This window comes from Phasianus colchicus, chromosome Z, assembly GCF_987193195.1.
Source record: "Phasianus colchicus chromosome Z, bPhaCol1.hap1.1, whole genome shotgun sequence".
Taxonomy (NCBI): domain Eukaryota; kingdom Metazoa; phylum Chordata; class Aves; order Galliformes; family Phasianidae; genus Phasianus; species Phasianus colchicus.
In genome coordinates, this window is record NC_143476.1 from 34,631,297 (window position 1) to 34,658,845 (window position 27,549).

Genomic DNA, 27,549 nt, shown 5'->3' on the forward strand with positions numbered 1-27,549 from the left:
CATGCAGGACAGCTCTGAGAATAGAATGGGCAGCAGAGCCTGGGGCCCTCGGGCGTGAACTGCCTCCACCGGGAGAGGTGGCCCGCAAGGCCTGGGGAGCAGCACTGGAGGTTGCAGGGCTCCTCCTCTCCTGTAAAGCACAGACTGAGACCATGCAGGGAGCAGAGCGGCCATCCTAGTGGGCAGCAGGTGGCAGCAATCTGTATTTGGCAGGTCTGTTACTGGACCTGGGTGGTATTAAGAAGCAGGTGTTCTTTCTTAACGGCACGAGACGCGTGGGGGATTGCTGCACCTCATGTGCATCTCCAGGAAGTAAAGGACACAGATTACGTGTATTCAACGTGTGTGAATGTCCACAGAATTTCCGGAAAGGGCCCACCTGCTTTGAGAACTGCTATACGTATTAAAATCTCATCCTTGCTTGAACGGAAAGAACCCAATATGGGGGTCTTGCAGGGGCTCTTTGGTGGCCGTGGGGTTCCACTGGGACCTGCTGTCCGGCCAAAAGTTTGTGTGCTAAGTAGGTCAGGTTCAGAACATTTGAACAAAACATTGTCAGCTGACTAGCTGAGACTCTGAAGTAACTGCTGAAGCAAGGCAATTTGCGCGCACAAAGCAATCATGGATGGCAGACACTACAGAAGATGGAAATTTCTGTTTATTTGCTTGAAGATGGTAAGTTATTTTTGGAAAAACAGCTCTCCCCCAACTCTCCCCTACAAAGATGGCAGTGTGCAGCGGTGGGAGGTTCTGCCTGAGCGCGCCTGGGTGCAGTTGCTGGCGCCAGAAGCAGCGTTTTGGTGTAGGCCGTGATGGCTACGGCCGCTGCAGCTGGAAGCCGCCTGGCGGCTTCCTGACAGGGTTGGCAGGCCCTGGGCCTTCCCACGGCGGTCCAAGAGCCTCGTCTTCTCTCCTTTCCTGTGGGAACCAAGAAGAAAGACACTCAGCTCTGGGCTGGGGAAGGAGGGACAGAAACGCTGCAGGGCTTCTCTCGGGCCTGCAGTCTGGGGATGTGCTGCCCAGGACACACCCCGCTCTGTGTGATGCCCAGGGGCCCTCGTGCCCAGGCCCATCTGCACCGAGAGTGCCCACCAGCCGGGGGAAAGGTGGGCAGGAGGAGGCCCAGCCCCGCAGCGCAGGGAAGCCCGCACAACAGGTGTGGGGCTCAGGGCCTGCTGACGCTGCTCCTCCCGGGCCTCTGCAGGAGCCGGCACACACTTACTGTTCCCGTGATGTCCCCGGGAGCTGTGGCTTGTTCTGCCACCCCTCTGGTGCTGTCTGCCCTGCAGGGCTTTGGCACCTGTCCTTCCCCTTCAGCCTCTCTCCCAGCTGCCGGTCGTACTCCCGTCTCACGATGTAGGCAGGACGAGGGTCACCCTCCAGCAGGCGGTGGAAGGGGTTCTGCAAAGGCAAAAGAGATTGTCCTAAACAACAGTTGCAAGGAGCTAGGGCTGCCCTTCAGGATGTGGTCGTGCAGGAAATGGCACTGAGGAGCAGAGGGCTCTCTCTGCAACACAGACTGTGCCCTCACTCCCTGAAGCCAAGGGCTGGCACCGGCTTCTCTACCCGGAGGTGTTTGCGCGGGCCCCAGTGCCTCAGCTGAGGCAGGTGCCTCACGCAGGCTTGGTTTAGTCTTCACATGCCCATGCCCAGCCAGCTGCTGCCTTTGCCCTGTGCTCTTTGCTGCAGCTCCACTCGCACGGCAATTTGCAGGGCAGTGGGCAGACAGAAGATGCTTCCTTGCCAGGTGGCCACAGCAACGCTGCCATGTCCAGGAGCCCTGAGCTGCTCCCCTCCCGAGGAGAGGAGCAGGGGGAACTGTCCTTTCCCTGAGGGCGGTCAGTGCACACTGTACCTGGCTCCTCTCTGTGCTCTGCCTCTGCGTGCACTGCTCGTACTCGCTGCGGAATTCAGCTTCCACCTCCTTGCGCTTGGAGGCCATCAGCACCTGAAGCCGTCTTGCCTCAGTCTGAGCGTGCTTCAAGCGTGCTGCCTGCAGGCCAGGGAAACACAACCATTGGCAGCGTCAGACTCCTGGGGCTTGGGCAGGGATCCCTGGGAGGCCAGCTGCTGCTGCCATGCCTGCCCTCCTCTGGAGCCCCAGGAGGATTCAAGGGTGGCGGATCAACGCCTCTGGCGTACCACTCTGGAGGTGTGCTGGGCATCGGCAGCGGGCTTTGCCTGAGTTGCAGCCTTCTTTAGCACTTCAGCATATGTCTGTTCAAGTTCTGCCAGGAACCTAAAGAGAGACAGCCGGCTGAGCTGGTGGGAGCACAGGCTGAAGCAGTTTCTCACCGCTGGGCTCGCAGCCCACAGCTCTGCTCCAGGAGCACAAGCGACTGTGGCTGTAGTCACCTTGCCATTTCCAGGGCCTTTTGGCAAGGGCACCACGGCTGAGGAAAACACCTCCCTGACACAACAAGCCAGAGCATGGTGTGTCCCCCACCGCCTGCCACTGCTCTTCTCCAGGAGGCTCACCTGAACTTAACCCTTCGCTGTTTCTCCTCCTGCTCCTTGCGTTTTTTCTCTGACATCACAACTTGTGATGCCCTGCGCCGAGCCAGCATCACCGGATCATACACGCTCACTGCACGTGGGAAGCAAGAGAACATCACATCATCGTCTTTGTGACCGTGCAGGAAAGCAGCAGTGGCAGAGCTGCTTGGCCCCGCTCATCCACACTCATTGCCATCCCAGGAACAGAGCCACTATTTCAGGGGCTCTTTGCCCCTGCTGGACACTGGACTCAGCCCAGATCTGCATTCCTCCTGAGCCCATCCTGCTCTCTCTCACCCCTCTCCCAGCAGCAGGGACACACAGGGAGGTGCTCAGAAACTCCAGGGCTTACTGGCTGGGGGTAAGTTCCCCAGCAGAGAAGAGGTTTCCTCATCCACTTCAGGCACATTCACATACCTGTTCGGGCACCCTTGCCCCATGGCTGCGACTGTCTCCGGGGCTTGACCAAAGTCGTATCTTGGCGTGTCTTCGAGCCCTCAACTTCAATTCTGGAAACAAGAAGACACCAGTGGGCTAAAAGGGCACCAAGCTTCCTCAGTGCCTGACACAGAGAACCTGCTGGCAGGGCTCTTTGGGAGCCAGTGCCGAGCCCTTGGAGGACTCTCTGTGGGAGCTGAGGGGCCCTCCAGTCTCCAGCAACTTCTGTCCCCGAGCTTCTGTCGCCTTCGGGCCAGCCCTGAACAGGGGGACCCTCCTCGCTGTCCCCACACCCTCCTCCCACCTCTCTCACTCAGGGCCCGCGGCCCACGCACTGGCCCATTGGACTGCTCTGTCCCGGTGGACCGAGCCACGGGCCGGACGGGAACTCTCCAGAGAAGGGCTGCTCCTGCCTAACAACCTGGCCAGGAGAGAGGCCTCAGCAAGAAGCTGCCCCAAAGCGTGAGCTGAGCAGCTGCTCCCCTGGCCGGCTGGCTGCTGCAGGAGTGCTTGCGCTCACCTAGGCAGTACGAAGCAGCCGTCCTCACTGCATCGAGTAAAGTTGTTTTTGCCTCTAAACGCAATCATATTCAGCATCTCAGAGTCCTGCGTCGGGATAGACACAAGTGAGCAGAGGCCACAGACACGTGTCTGTTGCTCCCAAGAGTGGCAAACCTCACTTGAGAGCGCTGCAGGGAGCCCCGGAGGCGTGCAAGCTCACCCCAAGAAGAGCAGGCAGCATGTTGCCTGTCGCATCCACCTGCAGTACGCAGTCATCAAAGAAATTCATGATGACCTCCTGCCCTCTCAGAGAGAGAATGCCAAGTCTGTTGAAGAAGAAGTCAACTTCCTTCTTTCCTCGGAGGGCCTCAGCAAAGAAGAGCAGGGTCTCATGGATGCACTGCTGTACGATTGGCACGCGGAAGTAAATGCTTTCAGCAATCTCCTGGAAGTCCAACGGATACTCGAATATCTCAGCTGCAAAACAAACACAGACCAACCACGTCACTCCCTGCAGGAAAGGCAGGTGAGCTTTGCCACCAGCTCCCAGCATGCAGCTATGAGCTGGGGAGAGCTGGGCAGATCGGGCTGATGCCCGGGGCAGGGGCAGGGTGCTGGGACTCTCCGTGTGCACCCTCCGCCTGCACTCTCCAGGTTGCAAGAGACTTTGCTCTTGCCAGGTCGTCACAGGGATTTCAGCACAGCAAAATGCTGAGGCTGTGCAAAGCAAAGCAAAATTCTTCTTACGAGGAATTTTGGTCTTTGGCTCCTTGAGATTGTAAAATTTCTGGATGTGGTGGTTCAGCTGGAAGACGGGTCTGTCCACATCCAGAACCCCATCCTCTCCGGCAGTGGCATGAGCTGGCACAACTGCAAAGCTCCCAATTCCAATATCCACCGCCTGAAAGGTCAAACAAGAAGAGGGAGACATGGCAGCGCTGGGCAGAGGTGGGAAAGGTGCTGGATGACCTGCTGGCCCTGCGCATGGTGTTGTGTGGCCTGCCCGCTGCTCAGGTGCAAAGGGCAAGCTGGGCTCCGAGCAGGAGGTAAGGCTCACCCTCTTCTCCAGCAGCTCTTCCCGAATGTACTTGGATGTGGCCCACCACACTTTGCAGATCTCTGGAAAGCAAAAGAAGGACCCATCACTCTCGGAGGTGGCAACGCCCAACCATTCTGAAACCCCTTCCCCCAGCAGAGGAGAGAGCGGGATGCGACCAAGCTCTCCCTTGCCCTCAACGAGCACTCGTGCTGCTGTAGCTTCCAGCACAGCTCTTGACCGTGCCCAGCGAGCGGGAAGCGCGCACTGCGCCTGGGGCCGGTCTGGAGAGGGAAGGGATGCGCTCTGGGGAAGGGGGTCCTGGCACCGGCAGCGGGCCTGGGCTGCCAAAGCAATCCCTGAGCCGGCGGGCACCACCCGGCAGGGCTCTCCTCGCAGACACCAGGCCTCCAGCTGCCCAGCCCTCAGCTTTCCACACCTCGTCTCCCCTCCGTCTTCGTGAGCACAGCGCTGCCTCAATGGCCCCCAAGCCTTACCCGAGGTGGTGAGGTCCTTCAGTAAGTTAAGCTCCTTGGGATCCAAGGGTTCGAAGAGCAGGTAAGAGAACACGTCAGCCGCCATGCTGTGCAGCAGTTGGAGAAGCGGCGCTCACTCCCTTGCTCCTGCTCCTTGCCCCCTGGCAAGCAGCGTCTCACTCTCTCTCACAGGTTCCCCTGGCCTTCTCCTGCCGGCAGAGCAGCTCCAGCGGAGCAGAGCAGCGCTGGCAAGAACAGCCCTGGCACCTCCCAGGCCTCGCTGGGAAATGTGGCCGGGGGACGCTGGGGACAGGGACTCAGAGCTGAGCCCCATTGTGACGCCGTGACGTGTCACAGAGGGCTGGGGGACCCGCCCACCTCACAGGCCCCCCGCCTCCTGGCCCAGCATGGACGGGGGAGCCCAGCGAGGCCCCCGAGGGTGCTGCGCTGGCGCTTCCGCCCTGCACAGTGTTCTCCTGCTCTTCGCATCTGCTGCGTGCGTGGAAATAAATAGGAGGTGTTACTTTTGGAGCAACCTACGTGATTTTTCTGTGTGTAACTTGCTAAACTTTGTTAGCAGCTGCTAGGGATTTTGTCTGTCAGGAAAACACTATCTGCTGGCCGTAAACAGAACAATCACTGCAGTCTATTACTGAGCTAGAAACAAGGAACTTCATTGCTACTGCACGTTCATGTGAAAGGGGAGAATGTGTCACAGATGCAGTCTCTTGCCATCTTTCTGTATGCCTTTCAGTTGAAGGATGTGAAGCCTTGTTATTGCACGCAGAAACGACTGCCATCTAGCCCAGAGTAGCTGGCTTCCTATGGTTTATCTCCTCTCACAGAATCACAGAATCACCAAGGTTGGAAAAGACCTACAAGATCATCCAGTCCAATCATCCACCTATCACCAATTGTTCTCACTAAACCGTATCCCTCAACACAAAATCCAAACGTTCCTTGAACACCTCCAGGGTCAGTGACTCCACCACCTCCCTAGGCAGCCCATTCCAATGCCTGACCACTCCTTCAGAAAAGTAGTATTTCCTAATGTCCAGCCTAAATCTCCCCTGGCTCAGCTTGAAGCCATTCCCTCTAGTTCTATCACCAGTTACATGAGAGAAGAGGCCGACCCCCAGCTCACCACAACCTCCTTTAGGTGGTTATGGAGAGCTGTAAGGTCTCCTCTGAGCCTCCTCTTCTCCAGACTGAACAATCCCAGCTCCTTCAGCCACACTTCGTAAGGCCTGTGCTCCAGACCTCTCACCAGCTTTGTTGCCCTTCCCTGAACCTGCTCCAGGGCCTCAGTATCTTTCTTGCAGTGAGGGCCTAAAACTGGACACAGTACTCCAGGTGCAGCATGCAGGGCACAAGGATATTCTGTGTCCTGGCACACTGTGTAACACCAAATTGAGTAAAATGCAAAGAGCATCTAGAAGTGGAGAGTGCTTCACTTTCTGCCAGTTGACCCCGATTTTATGTTCTTAAAAATATCCAATCCCAATCCGGTGGTGGTGACGAATTCAGAGCGTGTTCAGTATGACTTAAAACACAGAAAGCAGTTTCTGCTACGTCGGTGAACGAGCCCAGTATCTCCCCACCTCTAGTTGGAGTGAGGGTGGCTGTGAAGGTGTCATGGTTTTGTGATTTGTGGTTTTCAGTATTCCACATCATAACACCATGTAGTGCACTGGGAGTCAAAGTGTTAATGCTCCAGTTCCGGGTGCCTGTCACTGTACGGCATGGAAGTCACGGGATCTGGCCCTTCCTGGTTGGGCAGTCTCTTACTGCCTTGCAGTGGGTGCTGGAGGGTGCCTTCCCAGCTGTTCCAAGCTTTTCAAGTTTGACTCGGTCTCAGGAATCCTCTGTCTCTCCTATTTTATTTGATTTATTCGTCTCAGTTTCAATTAGGTTGTATTACATTGTGTTATCTTGCATTCCAATATCATAGTTAGTAAAATAAGTTTACCTCCATAGATTGTTGCTGCTGTTTTTTTTGCTTCCTTGAGCCCAGCTCCCATCTCCCATCTCCCTATCCCTTTTCCCTTTTCCCTTTTCCTTCCCATTGTGTGGAGCCAGGGCCGGGGGGGAGAGGGTGGGAGAGAGGGGGCAGAGCCCTGCTGCCCCCCTGTCATGGCCATAGATTGATCTAGTTAACTCTGTGACAGTTTTTGGTGGAGAACGAGGGCATTAGCTGCTTTTTAGCTTTTAGAACGAATCTGTCTCTCCGCTCTCGGAGAGCTTCGTTAGGGAACTTTTATCAGCAGTTCAGGTTTCTGTGCTGAAAAACTTGACCTTGAAAGCCCAGGTGGACTGCCAGTATTCTGGGATATTTGTCAACTTTGAGCACTGCTTAGTCTGGGCGGTGCTTTTTCATTTTTTTTTCCTCCTCTCATCAGCCTCCATTCATTAACCCCTTTCTAGTAGCTACCAGTGATGAACCCGCTCTTTATCGAGGGGGCGCTGTCTAAGGGATTAAAAACCAGTACGTTCCTCACAACTTATTGGCCAATTATCAATGTCATGATTTCTTGTTGTGGAATTGTGTTCATATATAACCAAATAAGGGCACTGATGGAGATACTTGCATGGTACTTGTATGCAATGTGGTATGATTTGGATTTTGACACTTACATTCCAAATGGAATACCTACAAACAACTACATCCCAGATGGAATAGCTAATTTTACAGACAACACAATGTTCAGACCGGTTTCCAGGCTTTCTTCTCCGTTTGTCACACGTTTTTCCAATGCTGAGTTAATGCTCATTTTTGTGGGCATACTCGTGTGCATGTTATCAATCTCCCTGAATATATTACTATCCATTCGTGTTATGTGGAAGGAGACTCCTCCAAAACCAGAGAATGCTGACTGGCAGGGAATATGGAGAGGTTTAGGAAAAATCTTAGAAGCATGGGGAGCCGCAATGTCATGGGATTTCACTCTTGAACACCTGTGGGATCCCAAGAAACCAAGCCCAGTGTTTGAGCCAGGGACGTGCGGCTTCTGTAGATCTAGGAAGGTACAACTTATCTGGGGCCTGGCTTGTGCTTACCATGCCCTATGTAATACTATTCTGGAGAGAGAGAGTTTCCGAGCTGAGGTTCAAGCCAAAGGGGAAGATGTCCAAGTCAAATCTGATCAATCACAGGAGACACCAGTAACAATGTCAGTTGCCCCTATGGAAGGCAAGAAATGGAAACGAGCGTCCTCGCATCTAGAGCGGAAAAAAGAAGAAGCGGAGGAGGAGGTAGAGGAAGATCCAGGCGAGGGGCCCTCCTCAGAACCACCATCACCACGGTAGGCAAAAGAAAAAATTAAGAGAGATGGAGAAGAGAATGATGAAGAGAAAGTCTCTATTACTACTCGTCGACCTTTGAAGATGACTGAAATCCAAGGCTCAGGAAAGGAGTTTACACAGTGCCCAAACAAAACTCTCCTGGCTTCCTGGTTGCTTTGCTATTGGGACAGCGGGGCCAGTAGCTTGTCTCTAGATGGTAATGAAGCTTGCCAAAACTAGGAAGCATTGCCAGAGATCCAACTACTGAGAGAGGGATCAGTAGATGTTTGGATGGGGATGCTGCCCTCTGGGAACGAGTGTTAGTAGCTTTGAAGGAAAGGCTTGAAGCGTGTGATGAAAAAGTGGGATACAGTTGAAAATCCAGGTATCCAGTATTTGAGGGAAACAGCCGTGGTGGAAATGTTGTATGACCCTAATTTTGTTCCTAACCATCCACGCCAAGACCACGACCCTGAGAGTGAGGATGACGCCTGATATATGGTGGAAACTCACAACAACAGCACCAGAAAGATACGCCGGTACACTAGCAGCAACGTTTGACAGAAACGAGGACAGCAGAAAAGACCCTTAGTTTTTGAGTGGATTCTTACGCTCCAAAACTATGAACAACAGCTACCCCCAACTCACGCTTCCATTTCCGTCATCTCACAAGTAACAGACCAACTGAATGAAGCACGAGAGCAAATGTCTCTATTGATTAATCATGGCAAACCTGTAGTAGCATCAGAAACTCTTGATGAAGATCAGGATAATCAAAAGAGGCTAGCGAAGGAGCTGATCAAACTCATGAGAATCCAACTAATTAAAGATGATGAATCCTCCTTCTCATGTGCACCATAAAAATCTCAGCGATTAAAGGCAAACGCTTTCCGGCTCCAGTAAGGAATTCTACATCACGAATGGCCTTGTGGTGTTACCTACGTGACCATGGAGAAGACATGAGGAAGTGGCATGACCAAGCTACTCCTGTACTACGAGCACGGGTGAGAGAATTACAGAACAGATCCATCACCAGTTGCTCCAGTTACCACGGGTAATGAATAGAGGGGCCCTGCCCTCAGTCAGAGGTGGGGAAAGGGATAATAGAGTTTATTGGCACATCAGAACCACAGAAATATAAGGCACTGGTGGACACCAGTGCCCAGTGCACTCTGATGCCCTCGAGTCATGAAGGGACAGAATCAGTCCATATTGCTGGAGTGACTGAGGGCTCTCAAGAATTGACTGTGTTGGAGGCCGAGATGGTAAAGCCTCAGTGGTAAAGACTGGCAAAAACATCCTATTGTGAATGGCCAAGGGGCTCCACGTACGCTTGGTATCAATTACCTCAGAAGGGATCCTGAAGGGTATTGATGGGCCTTTGGAATAGCTGCTGTAGACACAGACAACATTAAGCAGCTGTCTGTTTTGCCTGATTCGTCTGTTGTGGGGTTGCTACGAGTAGAAGAGCAGCAGGTACTAATTGCCCACAAAAACGGTGCACAGACAACAGTACCGCACGAATAGGGATTCCTTGCTCCCCATTCGTAAGTTAATTCGTCAACTAGAGAGTCAGGGAGTGATCAGCAAAACTCACTTGCCTTTTGACAACCCCAGTAGGGGGTTAAAAAATATGGCCAGTGCGTAAAGCCAGTGGAGAATGGAGGCTGACTACCGTGGCCTGAATGAAGTCACACCCCCACTGAATGCTGCTGTGCCGGACATGTGAGAACTCCAGTATGAACTGGAGTCAAAAGCAGCCAAATGGTATGCCATCACTGACATTGCTAGCACCTTCTTTTCCATTCCTTTGGCCACAGAATGTAGGCCACAGTTTGCTTTCACCTGGAGGGGCGTTCAGAATACTTGGAACCGTCTGTCCCAAGGGTGGAAACACAGCCCAACCATTTGCCATGGGCTGATCTCCACGCCTTCCCCTGACGTGGCCCAGCTTCGCTGCTGAGGGCAGCCTTGCAGGGTTGTCTTTGACACTTAAATTCCCTAGGGAAGGCACGTGAAAGCATGCAGGACAGCTCTGAGAATAGAATGGGCAGCAGAGCCTGGGGCCCTCGGGCGTGAACTGCCTCCGCCGGGAGAGGTGGCTCGCAAGGCCTGGGGAGCAGCACTGGAGGTTGCAGGGCTCCTCCTCTCCTGTAAAGCACAGACTGAGACCATGCAGGGAGCAGAGCGGCCATCCTAGTGGGCAGCAGGTGGCAGCAATCTGTATTTGGCAGGTCTGTTACTGGACCTGGGTGGTATTAAGAAGCAGGTGTTCTTTCTTAACGGCACGAGACGCGTGGGGGATTGCTGCACCTCATGTGCATCTCCAGGAAGTAAAGGACACAGATTACGTGTATTCAACGTGTGTGAATGTCCACAGAATTTCCGGAAAGGGCCCACCTGCTTTGAGAACTGCTATACGTATTAAAATCTCATCCTTGCTTGAACGGAAAGAACCCAATATGGGGGTCTTGCAGGGGCTCTTTGGTGGCCGTGGGGTTCCACTGGGACCTGCTGTCCGGCCAAAAGTTTGTGTGCTAAGTAGGTCAGGTTCAGAACATTTGAACAAAACATTGTCAGCTGACTAGTTCCTAGTGATCACTTGTTACAGGGCCTCCATTATCAAGCCTAGCAGGGTTCAGTGTAAGTCCCACAGCCTGTGCAATGTTGAGGCTCTGCTTTTAGGCTTCAGATGTCCCGCTTATCTGGGAATAGCAACCTTCCCCGGGCAGAATGCCGCTCTGCTGAGACTCTGAAGTAACTGCTGAAGCAAGGCAATTTGCGCGCACAAAGCAATCATGGATGGCAGACACTACAGAAGATGGAAATTTCTGTTTATTTGCTTGAAGATGGTAAGTTATTTTTGGAAAAACAGCTCTCCCCCAACTCTCCCCTACAAAGATGGCAGTGTGCAGCGGTGGGAGGTTCTGCCTGAGCGCGCCTGGGTGCAGTTGCTGGCGCCAGAAGCAGCGTTTTGGTGTAGGCCGTGATGGCTACGGCCGCTGCAGCTGGAAGCCGCCTGGCGGCTTCCTGACAGGGTTGGCAGGCCCTGGGCCTTCCCACGGCGGTCCAAGAGCCTCGTCTTCTCTCCTTTCCTGTGGGAACCAAGAAGAAAGACGTTCAGCTCTGGGCTGGGGAAGGAGGGACAGAAACGCTGCAGGGCTTCTCTCGGGCCTGCAGTCTGGGGATGTGCTGCCCAGGACACACCCCGCTCTGTGTGATGCCCAGGGGCCCTCGTGCCCAGGCCCATCTGCACCGAGAGTGCCCACCAGCCCGGGGAAAGGTGGGCAGGAGGAGGCCCAGCCCCGCAGCGCAGGGAAGCCCGCACAACAGGTGTGGGGCTCAGGGCCTGCTGACGCTGCTCCTCCCGGGCCTCTGCAGGAGCCGGCACACACTTACTGTTCCCGTGATGTCCCCGGGAGCTGTGGCTTGTTCTGCCACCCCTCTGGTGCTGTCTGCCCTGCAGGGCTTTGGCACCTGTCCTTCCCCTTCAGCCTCTCTCCCAGCTGCCGGTCGTACTCCCGTCTCACGATGTAGGCAGGACGAGGGTCACCCTCCAGCAGGCGGTGGAAGGGGTTCTGCAAAGGCAAAAGAGATTGTCCTAAACAACAGTTGCAAGGAGCTAGGGCTGCCCTTCAGGATGTGGTCGTGCAGGAAATGGCACTGAGGAGCAGAGGGCTCTCTCTGCAACACAGACTGTGCCCTCACTCCCTGAAGCCAAGGGCTGGCACCGGCTTCTCTACCCGGAGGTGTTTGCGCGGGCCCCAGTGCCTCAGCTGAGGCAGGTGCCTCACGCAGGCTTGGTTTAGTCTTCACATGCCCATGCCCAGCCAGCTGCTGCCTTTGCCCTGTGCTCTTTGCTGCAGCTCCACTCGCACGGCAATTTGCAGGGCAGTGGGCAGACAGAAGATGCTTCCTTGCCAGGTGGCCACAGCAACGCTGCCATGTCCAGGAGCCCTGAGCTGCTCCCCTCCCGAGGAGAGGAGCAGGGGGAACTGTCCTTTCCCTGAGGGCGGTCAGTGCACACTGTACCTGGCTCCTCTCTGTGCTCTGCCTCTGCGTGCACTGCTCGTACTCGCTGCGGAATTCAGCTTCCACCTCCTTGCGCTTGGAGGCCATCAGCACCTGAAGCCGTCTTGCCTCAGTCTGAGCGTGCTTCAAGCGTGCTGCCTGCAGGCCAGGGAAACACAACCATTGGCAGCGTCAGACTCCTGGGGCTTGGGCAGGGATCCCTGGGAGGCCAGCTGCTGCTGCCATGCCTGCCCTCCTCTGGAGCCCCAGGAGGATTCAAGGGTGGCGGATCAACGCCTCTGGCGTACCACTCTGGAGGTGTGCTGGGCATCGGCAGCGGGCTTTGCCTGAGTTGCAGCCTTCTTTAGCACTTCAGCATATGTCTGTTCAAGTTCTGCCAGGAACCTAAAGAGAGACAGCCGGCTGAGCTGGTGGGAGCACAGGCTGAAGCAGTTTCTCACCGCTGGGCTCGCAGCCCACAGCTCTGCTCCAGGAGCACAAGCGACTGTGGCTGTAGTCACCTTGCCATTTCCAGGGCCTTTTGGCAAGGGCACCACGGCTGAGGAAAACACCTCCCTGACACAACAAGCCAGAGCATGGTGTGTCCCCCACCGCCTGCCACTGCTCTTCTCCAGGAGGCTCACCTGAACTTAACCCTTCGCTGTTTCTCCTCCTGCTCCTTGCGTTTTTTCTCTGACATCACAACTTGTGATGCCCTGCGCCGAGCCAGCATCACCGGATCATACACGCTCACTGCACGTGGGAAGCAAGAGAACATCACATCATCGTCTTTGTGACCGTGCAGGAAAGCAGCAGTGGCAGAGCTGCTTGGCCCCGCTCATCCACACTCATTGCCATCCCAGGAACAGAGCCACTATTTCAGGGGCTCTTTGCCCCTGCTGGACACTGGACTCAGCCCAGATCTGCATTCCTCCTGAGCCCATCCTGCTCTCTCTCACCCCTCTCCCAGCAGCAGGGACACACAGGGAGGTGCTCAGAAACTCCAGGGCTTACTGGCTGGGGGCAAGTTCCCCAGCAGAGAAGAGGTTTCCTCATCCACTTCAGGCACATTCACATACCTGTTCGGGCACCCTTGCCCCATGGCTGCGACTGTCTCCGGGGCTTGACCAAAGTCGTATCTTGGCGTGTCTTCGAGCCCTCAACTTCAATTCTGGAAACAAGAAGACACCAGTGGGCTAAAAGGGCACCAAGCTTCCTCAGTGCCTGACACAGAGAACCTGCTGGCAGGGCTCTTTGGGAGCCAGTGCCGAGCCCTTGGAGGACTCTCTGTGGGAGCTGAGGGGCCCTCCAGTCTCCAGCAACTTCTGTCCCCGAGCTTCTGTCGCCTTCGGGCCAGCCCTGAACAGGGGGACCCTCCTCGCTGTCCCCACACCCTCCTCCCACCTCTCTCACTCAGGGCCCGCGGCCCACGCACTGGCCCATTGGACTGCCCTGTCCCGGTGGACCGAGCCACGGGCCGGACGGGAACTCTCCAGAGAAGGGCTGCTCCTGCCTAACAACCTGGCCAGGAGAGAGGCCTCAGCAAGAAGCTGCCCCAAAGCGTGAGCTGAGCAGCTGCTCCCTTGGCCGGCTGGCTGCTGCAGGAGTGCTTGCGCTCACCTAGGCAGTACGAAGCAGCCGTCCTCACTGCATCGAGTAAAGTTGTTTTTGCCTCTAAACGCAATCATATTCAGCATCTCAGAGTCCTGCGTCGGGATAGACACAAGTGAGCAGAGGCCACAGACACGTGTCTGTTGCTCCCAAGAGTGGCAAACCTCACTTGAGAGCGCTGCAGGGAGCCCCGGAGGCGTGCAAGCTCACCCCAAGAAGAGCAGGCAGCATGTTGCCCGTCGCATCCACCTGCAGTACGCAGTCATCAAAGAAATTCATGATGACCTCCTGCCCTCTCAGAGAGAGAATGCCAAGTCTGTTGAAGAAGAAGTCAACTTCCTTCTTTCCTCGGAGGGCCTCAGCAAAGAAGAGCAGGGTCTCATGGATGCACTGCTGTACGATTGGCACGCGGAAGTAAATGCTTTCAGCAATCTCCTGGAAGTCCAACGGATACTCGAATATCTCAGCTGCAAAACAAACACAGACCAACCACGTCACTCCCTGCAGGAAAGGCAGGTGAGCTTTGCCACCAGCTCCCAGCATGCAGCTATGAGCTGGGGAGAGCTGGGCAGATCAGGCTGATGCCCGGGGCAGGGGCAGGGTGCTGGGACTCTCCGTGTGCACCCTCCGCCTGCACTCTCCAGGTTGCAAGAGACTTTGCTCTTGCCAGGTCGTCACAGGGATTTCAGCACAGCAAAATGCTGAGGCTGTGCAAAGCAAAGCAAAATTCTTCTTACGAGGAATTTTGGTCTTTGGCTCCTTGAGATTGTAAAATTTCTGGATGTGGTGGTTCAGCTGGAAGACGGGTCTGTCCACATCCAGAACCCCATCCTCTCCGGCAGTGGCATGAGCTGGCACAACTGCAAAGCTCCCAATTCCAATATCCACCGCCTGAAAGGTCAAACAAGAAGAGGGAGACATGGCAGCGCTGGGCAGAGGTGGGAAAGGTGCTGGATGACCTGCTGGCCCTGCGCATGGTGTTGTGTGGCCTGCCCGCTGCTCAGGTGCAAAGGGCAAGGTGGGCTCCGAGCAGGAGGTAAGGCTCACCCTCTTCTCCAGCAGCTCTTCCCGAATGTACTTGGATGTGGCCCACCACACTTTGCAGATCTCTGGAAAGCAAAAGAAGGACCCATCACTCTCGGAGGTGGCAACGCCCAACCATTCTGAAACCCCTTCCCCCAGCAGAGGAGAGAGCGGGATGCGACCAAGCTCTCCCTTGCCCTCAACGAGCACTCGTGCTGCTGTAGCTTCCAGCACAGCTCTTGACCGTGCCCAGCGAGCGGGAAGCGCGCACTGCGCCTGGGGCCGGTCTGGAGAGGGAAGGGATGCGCTCTGGGGAAGGGGGTCCTGGCACCGGCAGCGGGCCTGGGCTGCCAAAGCAATCCCTGAGCCGGCGGGCACCACCCGGCAGGGCTCTCCTCGCAGACACCAGGCCTCCAGCTGCCCAGCCCTCAGCTTTCCACACCTCGTCTCCCCTCCGTCTTCGTGAGCACAGCGCTGCCTCAATGGCCCCCAAGCCTTACCCGAGGTGGTGAGGTCCTTCAGTAAGTTAAGCTCCTTGGGATCCAAGGGTTCGAAGAGCAGGTAAGAGAACACGTCAGCCGCCATGCTGTGCAGCAGTTGGAGAAGCGGCGCTCACTCCCTTGCTCCTGCTCCTTGCCCCCTGGCAAGCAGCGTCTCACTCTCTCTCACAGGTTCCCCTGGCCTTCTCCTGCCGGCAGAGCAGCTCCAGCGGAGCAGAGCAGCGCTGGCAAGAACAGCCCTGGCACCTCCCAGGCCTCGCTGGGAAATGTGGCCGGGGGACGCTGGGGACAGGGACTCAGAGCTGAGCCCCATTGTGACGCCGTGACGTGTCACAGAGGGCTGGGGGACCCGCCCACCTCACAGGCCCCCCGCCTCTTGGCCCAGCATGGACGGGGGAGCCCAGCGAGGCCCCCGAGGGTGCTGCGCTGGCGCTTCCGCCCTGCACAGTGTTCTCCTGCTCTTCGCATCTGCTGCGTGCGTGGAAATAAATAGGAGGTGTTACTTTTGGAGCAACCTACGTGATTTTTCTGTGTGTAACTTGCTAAACTTTGTTAGCAGCTGCTAGGGATTTTGTCTGTCAGGAAAACACTATCTGCTGGCCGTAAACAGAACAATCACTGCAGTCTATTACTGAGCTAGAAACAAGGAACTTCATTGCTACTGCACGTTCATGTGAAAGGGGAGAATGTGTCACAGATGCAGTCTCTTGCCATCTTTCTGTATGCCTTTCAGTTGAAGGATGTGAAGCCTTGTTATTGCACGCAGAAACGACTGCCATCTAGCCCAGAGTAGCTGGCTTCCTATGGTTTATCTCCTCTCACAGAATCACAGAATCACCAAGGTTGGAAAAGACCTACAAGATCATCCAGTCCAATCATCCACCTATCACCAATTGTTCTCACTAAACCGTATCCCTCAACACAAAATCCAAACGTTCCTTGAACACCTCCAGGGTCAGTGACTCCACCACCTCCCTAGGCAGCCCATTCCAATGCCTGACCACTCCTTCAGAAAAGTAGTATTTCCTAATGTCCAGCCTAAATCTCCCCTGGCTCAGCTTGAAGCCATTCCCTCTAGTTCTATCACCAGTTACATGAGAGAAGAGGCCGACCCGCAGCTCACCACAACCTCCTTTAGGTGGTTATGGAGAGCTGTAAGGTCTCCTCTGAGCCTCCTCTTCTCCAGACTGAACAATCCCAGCTCCTTCAGCCACACTTCGTAAGGCCTGTGCTCCAGACCTCTCACCAGCTTTGTTGCCCTTCCCTGAACCTGCTCCAGGGCCTCAGTATCTTTCTTGCAGTGAGGGCCTAAAACTGGACACAGTACTCCAGGTGCAGCATGCAGGGCACAAGGATATTCTGTGTCCTGGCACACTGTGTAACACCAAATTGAGTAAAATGCAAAGAGCATCTAGAAGTGGAGAGTGCTTCACTTTCTGCCAGTTGACCCCGATTTTATGTTCTTAAAAATATCCAATCCCAATCCGGTGGTGGTGACGAATTCAGAGCGTGTTCAGTATGACTTAAAACACAGAAAGCAGTTTCTGCTACGTCGGTGAACGAGCCCAGTATCTCCCCACCTCTAGTTGGAGTGAGGGTGGCTGTGAAGGTGTCATGGTTTTGTGATTTGTGGTTTTCAGTATTCCACATCATAACACCATGTAGTGCACTGGGAGTCAAAGTGTTAATGCTCCAGTTCCGGGTGCCTGTCACTGTACGGCATGGAAGTCACGGGATCTGGCCCTTCCTGGTTGGGCAGTCTCTTACTGCCTTGCAGTGGGTGCTGGAGGGTGCCTTCCCAGCTGTTCCAAGCTTTTCAAGTTTGACTCGGTCTCAGGAATCCTCTGTCTCTCCTATTTTATTTGATTTATTCGTCTCAGTTTCAATTAGGTTTTATTACATTGTGTTATCTTGCATTCCAATATCATAGTTAGTAAAATAAGTTTACCTCCATAGATTGTTGCTGCTGTTTTTTTTGCTTCCTTGAGCCCAGCTCCCATCTCCCATCTCCCTATCCCTTTTCCCTTTTCCCTTTTCCTTCCCATTGTGTGGAGCCAGGGCCGGGGGGGAGAGGGTGGGAGAGAGGGGGCAGAGCCCTGCTGCCCCCCTGTCATGGCCATAGATTGATCTAGTTAACTCTGTGACAGTTTTTGGTGGAGAACGAGGGCATTAGCTGCTTTTTAGCTTTTAGAACGAATCTGTCTCTCCGCTCTCGGAGAGCTTCGTTAGGGAACTTTTATCAGCAGTTCAGGTTTCTGTGCTGAAAAACTTGACCTTGAAAGCCCAGGTGGACTGCCAGTATTCTGGGATATTTGTCAACTTTGAGCACTGCTTAGTCTGGGCGGTGCTTTTTCATTTTTTTTTCCTCCTCTCATCAGCCTCCATTCATTAACCCCTTTCTAGTAGCTACCAGTGATGAACCCGCTCTTTATCGAGGGGGCGCTGTCTAAGGGATTAAAAACCAGTACGTTCCTCACAACTTATTGGCCAATTATCAATGTCATGATTTCTTGTTGTGGAATTGTGTTCATATATAACCAAATAAGGGCACTGATGGAGATACTTGCATGGTACTTGTATGCAATGTGGTATGATTTGGATTTTGACACTTACATTCCAAATGGAATACCTACAAACAACTACATCCCAGATGGAATAGCTAATTTTACAGACAACACAATGTTCAGACCGGTTTCCAGGCTTTCTTCTCCGTTTGTCACACGTTTTTCAAATGCTGAGTTAATGCTCATTTTTGTGGGCATACTCGTGTGCATGTTATCAATCTCCCTGAATATATTACTATCCATTCGTGTTATGTGGAAGGAGACTCCTCCAAAACCAGAGAATGCTGACTGGCAGGGAATATGGAGAGGTTTAGGAAAAATCTTAGAAGCATGGGGAGCCGCAATGTCATGGGATTTCACTCTTGAACACCTGTGGGATCCCAAGAAACCAAGCCCAGTGTTTGAGCCAGGGACGTGCGGCTTCTGTAGATCTAGGAAGGTACAACTTATCTGGGGCCTGGCTTGTGCTTACCATGCCCTATGTAATACTATTCTGGAGAGAGAGAGTTTCCGAGCTGAGGTTCAAGCCAAAGGGGAAGATGTCCAAGTCAAATCTGATCAATCACAGGAGACACCAGTAACAATGTCAGTTGCCCCTATGGAAGGCAAGAAATGGAAACGAGCGTCCTCGCATCTAGAGCGGAAAAAAGAAGAAGCGGAGGAGGAGGTAGAGGAAGATCCAGGCGAGGGGCCCTCCTCAGAACCACCATCACCACGGTAGGCAAAAGAAAAAATTAAGAGAGATGGAGAAGAGAATGATGAAGAGAAAGTCTCTATTACTACTCGTCGACCTTTGAAGATGACTGAAATCCAAGGCTCAGGAAAGGAGTTTACACAGTGCCCAAACAAAACTCTCCTGGCTTCCTGGTTGCTTTGCTATTGGGACAGCGGGGCCAGTAGCTTGTCTCTAGATGGTAATGAAGCTTGCCAAAACTAGGAAGCATTGCCAGAGATCCAACTACTGAGAGAGGGATCAGTAGATGTTTGGATGGGGATGCTGCCCTCTGGGAACGAGTGTTAGTAGCTTTGAAGGAAAGGCTTGAAGCGTGTGATGAAAAAGTGGGATACAGTTGAAAATCCAGGTATCCAGTATTTGAGGGAAACAGCCGTGGTGGAAATGTTGTATGACCCTCATTTTGTTCCTAACCATCCATGCCAAGACCACGACCCTGAGAGTGAGGATGACGCCTGATATATGGTGGAAACTCACAACAACAGCACCAGAAAGATACGCCGGTACACTAGCAGCAACGTTTGACAGAAACGAGGACAGCAGAAAAGACCCTTAGTTTTTGAGTGGATTCTTACGCTCCAAAACTATGAACAACAGCTACCCCCAACTCACGCTTCCATTTCCGTCATCTCACAAGTAACAGACCAACTGAATGAAGCACGAGAGCAAATGTCTCTATTGATTAATCATGGCAAACCTGTAGTAGCATCAGAAACTCTTGATGAAGATCAGGATAATCAAAAGAGGCTAGCGAAGGAGCTGATCAAACTCATGAGAATCCAACTAATTAAAGATGATGAATCCTCCTTCTCATGTGCACCATAAAAATCTCAGCGATTAAAGGCAAACGCTTTCCGGCTCCAGTAAGGAATTCTACATCACGAATGGCCTTGTGGTGTTACCTACGTGACCATGGAGAAGACATGAGGAAGTGGCATGACCAAGCTACTCCTGTACTACGAGCACGGGTGAGAGAATTACAGAACAGATCCATCACCAGTTGCTCCAGTTACCACGGGTAATGAATAGAGGGGCCCTGCCCTCAGTCAGAGGTGGGGAAAGGGATAATAGAGTTTATTGGCACATCAGAACCACAGAAATATAAGGCACTGGTGGACACCAGTGCCCAGTGCACTCTGATGCCCTCGAGTCATGAAGGGACAGAATCAGTCCATATTGCTGGAGTGACTGAGGGCTCTCAAGAATTGACTGTGTTGGAGGCCGAGATGGTAAAGCCTCAGTGGTAAAGACTGGCAAAAACATCCTATTGTGAATGGCCAAGGGGCTCCACGTACGCTTGGTATCAATTACCTCAGAAGGGATCCTGAAGGGTATTGATGGGCCTTTGGAATAGCTGCTGTAGACACAGACAACATTAAGCAGCTGTCTGTTTTGCCTGATTCGTCTGTTGTGGGGTTGCTACGAGTAGAAGAGCAGCAGGTACTAATTGCCCACAAAAACGGTGCACAGACGACAGTACCGCACGAATAGGGATTCCTTGCTCCCCATTCGTAAGTTAATTCGTCAACTAGAGAGTCAGGGAGTGATCAGCAAAACTCACTTGCCTTTTGACAACCCCAGTAGGGGGTTAAAAAATATGGCCAGTGCGTAAAGCCAGTGGAGAATGGAGGCTGACAGTGGACTACCGTGGCCTGAATGAAGTCACACCCCCACTGAATGCTGCTGTGCCGGACATGTGAGAACTCCAGTATGAACTGGAGTCAAAAGCAGCCAAATGGTATGCCATCACTGACATTGCTAGCACCTTCTTTTCCATTCCTTTGGCCACAGAATGTAGGCCACAGTTTGCTTTCACCTGGAGGGGCGTTCAGAATACTTGGAACCGTCTGTCCCAAGGGTGGAAACACAGCCCAACCATTTGCCATGGGCTGATCTCCACGCCTTCCCCTGACGTGGCCCAGCTTCGCTGCTGAGGGCAGCCTTGCAGGGTTGTCTTTGACACTTAAATTCCCTAGGGAAGGCACGTGAAAGCATGCAGGACAGCTCTGAGAATAGAATGGGCAGCAGAGCCTGGGGCCCTCGGGCGTGAACTGCCTCCACCGGGAGAGGTGGCCCGCAAGGCCTGGGGAGCAGCACTGGAGGTTGCAGGGCTCCTCCTCTCCTGTAAAGCACAGACTGAGACCATGCAGGGAGCAGAGCGGCCATCCTAGTGGGCAGCAGGTGGCAGCAATCTGTATTTGGCAGGTCTGTTACTGGACCTGGGTGGTATTAAGAAGCAGGTGTTCTTTCTTAACGGCACGAGACGCGTGGGGGATTGCTGCACCTCATGTGCATCTCCAGGAAGTAAAGGACACAGATTACGTGTATTCAACGTGTGTGAATGTCCACAGAATTTCCGGAAAGGGCCCACCTGCTTTGAGAACTGCTATACGTATTAAAATCTCATCCTTGCTTGAACGGAAAGAACCCAATATGGGGGTCTTGCAGGGGCTCTTTGGTGGCCGTGGGGTTCCACTGGGACCTGCTGTCCGGCCAAAAGTTTGTGTGCTAAGTAGGTCAGGTTCAGAACATTTGAACAAAACATTGTCAGCTGACTAGTTCCTAGTGATCACTTGTTACAGGGCCTCCATTATCAAGCCTAGCAGGGTTCAGTGTAAGTCCCACAGCCTGTGCAATGTTGAGGCTCTGCTTTTAGGCTTCAGATGTCCCGCTTATCTGGGAATAGCAACCTTCCCCGGGCAGAATGCCGCTCTGCTGAGACTCTGAAGTAACTGCTGAAGCAAGGCAATTTGCGCGCACAAAGCAATCATGGATGGCAGACACTACAGAAGATGGAAATTTCTGTTTATTTGCTTGAAGATGGTAAGTTATTTTTGGAAAAACAGCTCTCCCCCAACTCTCCCCTACAAAGATGGCAGTGTGCAGCGGTGGGAGGTTCTGCCTGAGCGCGCCTGGGTGCAGTTGCTGGCGCCAGAAGCAGCGTTTTGGTGTAGGCCGTGATGGCTACGGCCGCTGCAGCTGGAAGCCGCCTGTCGGCTTCCTGACAGGGTTGGCAGGCCCTGGGCCTTCCCACGGCGGTCCAAGAGCCTCGTCTTCTCTCCTTTCCTGTGGGAACCAAGAAGAAAGACACTCAGCTCTGGGCTGGGGAAGGAGGGACAGAAACGCTGCAGGGCTTCTCTCGGGCCTGCAGTCTGGGGATGTGCTGCCCAGGACACACCCCGCTCTGTGTGATGCCCAGGGGCCCTCGTGCCCAGGCCCATCTGCACCGAGAGTGCCCACCAGCCCGGGGAAAGGTGGGCAGGAGGAGGCCCAGCCCCGCAGCGCAGGGAAGCCCGCACAACAGGTGTGGGGCTCAGGGCCTGCTGACGCTGCTCCTCCCGGGCCTCTGCAGGAGCCGGCACACACTTACTGTTCCCGTGATGTCCCCGGGAGCTGTGGCTTGTTCTGCCACCCCTCTGGTGCTGTCTGCCCTGCAGGGCTTTGGCACCTGTCCTTCCCCTTCAGCCTCTCTCCCAGCTGCCGGTCGTACTCCCGTCTCACGATGTAGGCAGGACGAGGGTCACCCTCCAGCAGGCGGTGGAAGGGGTTCTGCAAAGGCAAAAGAGATTGTCCTAAACAACAGTTGCAAGGAGCTAGGGCTGCCCTTCAGGATGTGGTCGTGCAGGAAATGGCACTGAGGAGCAGAGGGCTCTCTCTGCAACACAGACTGTGCCCTCACTCCCTGAAGCCAAGGGCTGGCACCGGCTTCTCTACCCGGAGGTGTTTGCGCGGGCCCCAGTGCCTCAGCTGAGGCAGGTGCCTCACGCAGGCTTGGTTTAGTCTTCACATGCCCATGCCCAGCCAGCTGCTGCCTTTGCCCTGTGCTCTTTGCTGCAGCTCCACTCGCACGGCAATTTGCAGGGCAGTGGGCAGACAGAAGATGCTTCCTTGCCAGGTGGCCACAGCAACGCTGCCATGTCCAGGAGCCCTGAGCTGCTCCCCTCCCGAGGAGAGGAGCAGGGGGAACTGTCCTTTCCCTGAGGGCGGTCAGTGCACACTGTACCTGGCTCCTCTCTGTGCTCTGCCTCTGCGTGCACTGCTCGTACTCGCTGCGGAATTCAGCTTCCACCTCCTTGCGCTTGGAGGCCATCAGCACCTGGAGCCGTCTTGCCTCAGTCTGAGCGTGCTTCAAGCGTGCTGCCTGCAGGCCAGGGAAACACAACCATTGGCAGCGTCAGACTCCTGGGGCTTGGGCAGGGATCCCTGGGAGGCCAGCTGCTGCTGCCATGCCTGCCCTCCTCTGGAGCCCCAGGAGGATTCAAGGGTGGCGGACCAACGCCTCTGGCGTACCACTCTGGAGGTGTGCTGGGCATCGGCAGCGGGCTTTGCCTGAGTTGCAGCCTTCTTTAGCACTTCAGCATATGTCCGTTCAAGTTCTGCCAGGAACCTAAAGAGAGACAGCCGGCTGAGCTGGTGGGAGCACAGGCTGAAGCAGTTTCTCACCGCTGGGCTCGCAGCCCACAGCTCTGCTCCAGGAGCACAAGCGACTGTGGCTGTAGTCACCTTGCCATTTCCAGGGCCTTTTGGCAAGGGCACCACGGCTGAGGAAAACACCTCCCTGACACAACAAGCCAGAGCATGGTGTGTCCCCCACCGCCTGCCACTGCTCTTCTCCAGGAGGCTCACCTGAACTTAACCCTTCGCTGTTTCTCCTCCTGCTCCTTGCGTTTTTTCTCTGACATCACAACTTGTGATGCCCTGCGCCGAGCCAGCATCACCGGATCATACACGCTCACTGCACGTGGGAAGCAAGAGAACATCACATCATCGTCTTTGTGACCGTGCAGGAAAGCAGCAGTGGCAGAGCTGCTTGGCCCCGCTCATCCACACTCATTGCCATCCCAGGAACAGAGCCACTGTTTCAGGGGCTCTTTGCCCCTGCTGGACACTGGACTCAGCCCAGATCTGCATTCCTCCTGAGCCCATCCTGCTCTCTCTCACCCCTCTCCCAGCAGCAGGGACACACAGGGAGGTGCTCAGAAACTCCAGGGCTTACTGGCTGGGGGTAAGTTCCCCAGCAGAGAAGAGGTTTCCTCATCCACTTCAGGCACATTCACATACCTTTTCGGGCACCCTCGCCCCATGGCTGCGACTGTCTCCGGGGCTTGACGAAAGTCGTATCTTGGCGTGTCTTCGAGCCCTCAACTTCAATTCTGGAAACAAGAAGACACCAGTGGGCTAAAAGGGCACCAAGCTTCCTCAGTGCCTGACACAGAGAACCTGCTGGCAGGGCTCTTTGGGAGCCAGTGCCGAGCCCTTGGAGGACTCTCTGTGGGAGCTGAGGGGCCCTCCAGTCTCCAGCAACTTCTGTCCCCGAGCTTCTGTCGCCTTCGGGCCAGCCCTGAACAGGGGGACCCTCCTCGCTGTCCCCACACCCTCCTCCCACCTCTCTCACTCAGGGCCCGCGGCCCACGCACTGGCCCATTGGACTGCCCTGTCCCGGTGGACCGAGCCACGGGCCGGACGGGAACTCTCCAGAGAAGGGCTGCTCCTGCCTAACAACCTGGCCAGGAGAGAGGCCTCAGCAAGAAGCTGCCCCAAAGCGTGAGCTGAGCAGCTGCTCCCTTGGCCGGCTGGCTGCTGCAGGAGTGCTTGCGCTCACCTAGGCAGTACGAAGCAGCCGTCCTCACTGCATCGAGTAAAGTTGTTTTTGCCTCTAAACGCAATCATATTCAGCATCTCAGAGTCCTGCGTCGGGATAGACACAAGTGAGCAGAGGCCACAGACACGTGTCTGTTGCTCCCAAGAGTGGCAAACCTCACTTGAGAGCGCTGCAGGGAGCCCCGGAGGCGTGCAAGCTCACCCCAAGAAGAGCAGGCAGCATGTTGCCCGTCGCATCCACCTGCAGTACGCAGTCATCAAAGAAATTCATGATGACCTCCTGCCCTCTCAGAGAGAGAATGCCAAGTCTGTTGAAGAAGAAGTCAACTTCCTTCTTTCCTCGGAGGGCCTCAGCAAAGAAGAGCAGGGTCTCATGGATGCACTGCTGTACGATTGGCACGCGGAAGTAAATGCTTTCAGCAATCTCCTGGAAGTCCAACGGATACTCGAATATCTCAGCTGCAAAACAAACACAGACCAACCACGTCACTCCCTGCAGGAAAGGCAGGTGAGCTTTGCCACCAGCTCCCAGCATGCAGCTATGAGCTGGGGAGAGCTGGGCAGATCAGGCTGATGCCCGGGGCAGGGGCAGGGTGCTGGGACTCTCCGTGTGCACCCTCCGCCTGCACTCTCCAGGTTGCAAGAGACTTTGCTCTTGCCAGGTCGTCACAGGGATTTCAGCACAGCAAAATGCTGAGGCTGTGCAAAGCAAAGCAAAATTCTTCTTACGAGGAATTTTGGTCTTTGGCTCCTTGAGATTGTAAAATTTCTGGATGTGGTGGTTCAGCTGGAAGACGGGTCTGTCCACATCCAGAACCCCATCCTGTCCGGCAGTGGCATGAGCTGGCACAACTGCAAAGCTCCCAATTCCAATATCCACCGCCTGAAAGGTCAAACAAGAAGAGGGAGACATGGCAGCGCTGGGCAGAGGTGGGAAAGGTGCTGGATGACCTGCTGGCCCTGCGCATGGTGTTGTGTGGCCTGCCCGCTGCTCAGGTGCAAAGGGCAAGCTGGGCTCCGAGCAGGAGGTAAGGCTCACCCTCTTCTCCAGCAGCTCTTCCCGAATGTACTTGGATGTGGCCCACCACACTTGGCAGATCTCTGGAAAGCAAAAGAAGGACCCATCACTCTCGGAGTTGGCAACGCCCAACCATTCTGAAACCCCTTCCCCCAGCAGAGGAGAGAGCGGGATGCGACCAAGCTCTCCCTTGCCCTCAACGAGCACTCGTGCTGCTGTAGCTTCCAGCACAGCTCTTGACCGTGCCCAGCGAGCGGGAAGCGCGCACTGCGCCTGGGGCCGGTCTGGAGAGGGAAGGGATGCGCTCTGGGGAAGGGGGTCCTGGCACCGGCAGCGGGCCTGGGCTGCCAAAGCAATCCCTGAGCCGGCGGGCACCACCCGGCAGGGCTCTCCTCGCAGACACCAGGCCTCCAGCTGCCCAGCCCTCAGCTTTCCACACCTCGTCTCCCCTCCGTCTTCGTGAGCACAGCGCTGCCTCAATGGCCCCCAAGCCTTACCCGAGGTGGTGAGGTCCTTCAGTAAGTTAAGCTCCTTGGGATCCAAGGGTTCGAAGAGCAGGTAAGAGAACACGTCAGCCGCCATGCTGTGCAGCAGTTGGAGAAGCGGCGCTCACTCCCTTGCTCCTGCTCCTTGCCCCCTGGCAAGCAGCGTCTCACTCTCTCTCACAGGTTCCCCTGGCCTTCTCCTGCCGGCAGAGCAGCTCCAGCGGAGCAGAGCAGCGCTGGCAAGAACAGCCCTGGCACCTCCCAGGCCTCGCTGGGAAATGTGGCCGGGGGACGCTGGGGACAGGGACTCAGAGCTGAGCCCCATTGTGACGCCGTGACGTGTCACAGAGGGCTGGGGGACCCGCCCACCTCACAGGCCCCCCGCCTCCTGGCCCAGCATGGACGGGGGAGCCCAGCGAGGCCCCCGAGGGTGCTGCGCTGGTGCTTCCGCCCTGCACAGTGTTCTCCTGCTCTTCGCATCTGCTGCGTGCGTGGAAATAAATAGGAGGTGTTACTTTTGGAGCAACCTACGTGATTTTTCTGTGTGTAACTTGCTAAACTTTGTTAGCAGCTGCTAGGGATTTTGTCTGTCAGGAAAACACTATCTGCTGGCCGTAAACAGAACAATCACTGCAGTCTATTACTGAGCTAGAAACAAGGAACTTCATTGCTACTGCACGTTCATGTGAAAGGGGAGAATGTGTCACAGATGCAGTCTCTTGCCATCTTTCTGTATGCCTTTCAGTTGAAGGATGTGAAGCCTTGTTATTGCACGCAGAAACGACTGCCATCTAGCCCAGAGTAGCTGGCTTCCTATGGTTTATCTCCTCTCACAGAATCACAGAATCACCAAGGTTGGAAAAGACCTACAAGATCATCCAGTCCAATCATCCACCTATCACCAATTGTTCTCACTAAACCGTATCCCTCAACACAAAATCCAAACGTTCCTTGAACACCTCCAGGGTCAGTGACTCCACCACCTCCCTAGGCAGCCCATTCCAATGCCTGACCACTCCTTCAGAAAAGTAGTATTTCCTAATGTCCAGCCTAAATCTCCCCTGGCTCAGCTTGAAGCCATTCCCTCTAGTTCTATCACCAGTTACACAAGAGAAGAGGCCGACCCGCAGCTCACCACAACCTCCTTTAGGTGGTTATGGAGAGCTGTAAGGTCTCCTCTGAGCCTCCTCTTCTCCAGACTGAACAATCCCAGCTCCTTCAGCCACACTTCGTAAGGCCTGTGCTCCAGACCTCTCACCAGCTTTGTTGCCCTTCCCTGAACCTGCTCCTGGGCCTCAGTATCTTTCTTGCAGTGAGGGCCTAAAACTGGACACAGTACTCCAGGTGCAGCATGCAGGGCATAAGAATATTCTGTGTCCTGGCACACTGTGTAACACCAAATTGAGTAAAATGCAAAGAGCATCTAGAAGTGGAGAGTGCTTCACTTTCTGCCAGTTGACCCCGATTTTATGTTCTTAAAAATATCCAATCCCAATCCGGTGGTGGTGACGAATTCAGAGCGTGTTCAGTATGACTTAAAACACAGAAAGCAGTTTCTGCTACGTCGGTGAACGAGCCCAGTATCTCCCCACCTCTAGTTGGAGTGAGGGTGGCTGTGAAGGTGTCATGGTTTTGTGATTTGTGGTTTTCAGTATTCCACATCATAACACCATGTAGTGCACTGGGAGTCAAAGTGTTAATGCTCCAGTTCCGGGTGCCTGTCACTGTACGGCATGGAAGTCATGGGATCTGGCCCTTCCTGGTTGGGCAGTCT

General features: G+C 54.6%; 1 protein-coding gene across 1 annotated transcript; it reads right to left on the minus strand.

The window, feature by feature from the left end:
- Positions 1–640: 640 nt before the first annotated feature.
- On the minus strand, positions 641–26,152 carry LOC149912841 (uncharacterized). The gene is made up of 36 exons (XM_090131882.1): positions 25,788–26,152; positions 25,312–25,373; positions 25,002–25,155; positions 24,475–24,731; positions 24,274–24,359; positions 23,733–23,824; positions 23,298–23,406; positions 22,962–23,058; positions 22,675–22,812; positions 22,042–22,220; positions 21,540–21,737; positions 19,967–20,028; positions 15,375–15,485; positions 14,899–14,960; positions 14,589–14,742; positions 14,062–14,318; positions 13,861–13,946; positions 13,320–13,411; positions 12,885–12,993; positions 12,549–12,645; positions 12,262–12,399; positions 11,629–11,807; positions 11,127–11,324; positions 5,326–5,439; positions 5,138–5,250; positions 4,969–5,079; positions 4,493–4,554; positions 4,183–4,336; positions 3,656–3,912; positions 3,455–3,540; positions 2,914–3,005; positions 2,479–2,587; positions 2,143–2,239; positions 1,856–1,993; positions 1,223–1,401; positions 641–918 (listed from the first exon to the last, which is right to left on the minus strand). Exons 1-36 carry the CDS (start codon positions 25,870–25,872, stop codon positions 717–719), a joined length of 4,716 nt encoding a protein of 1,571 aa, XP_089988008.1. The 5' UTR covers positions 25,873–26,152; the 3' UTR covers positions 641–716.
- Between the last annotated feature and the right edge of the window lie 1,397 nt (positions 26,153–27,549).

Bases quoted from the DNA above. Each gene is read 5' to 3' on its own strand.
- LOC149912841 (XM_090131882.1), bottom strand. From the start codon at position 25,872: ATGGCGGCTGACGTGTTCTCTTACCTGCTCTTCGAACCCTTGGATCCC. The intron at 12,994-13,319 runs GTATGTGAATGT...TCCCACGTGCAG, and splicing joins GGGCAAGGGTGCCCGAACAG to TGAGCGTGTATGATCCGGTG. The intron at 12,400-12,548 runs GTACGCCAGAGG...CCTGGCCTGCAG, and splicing joins CCCAGCACACCTCCAGAGTG to GCAGCACGCTTGAAGCACGC.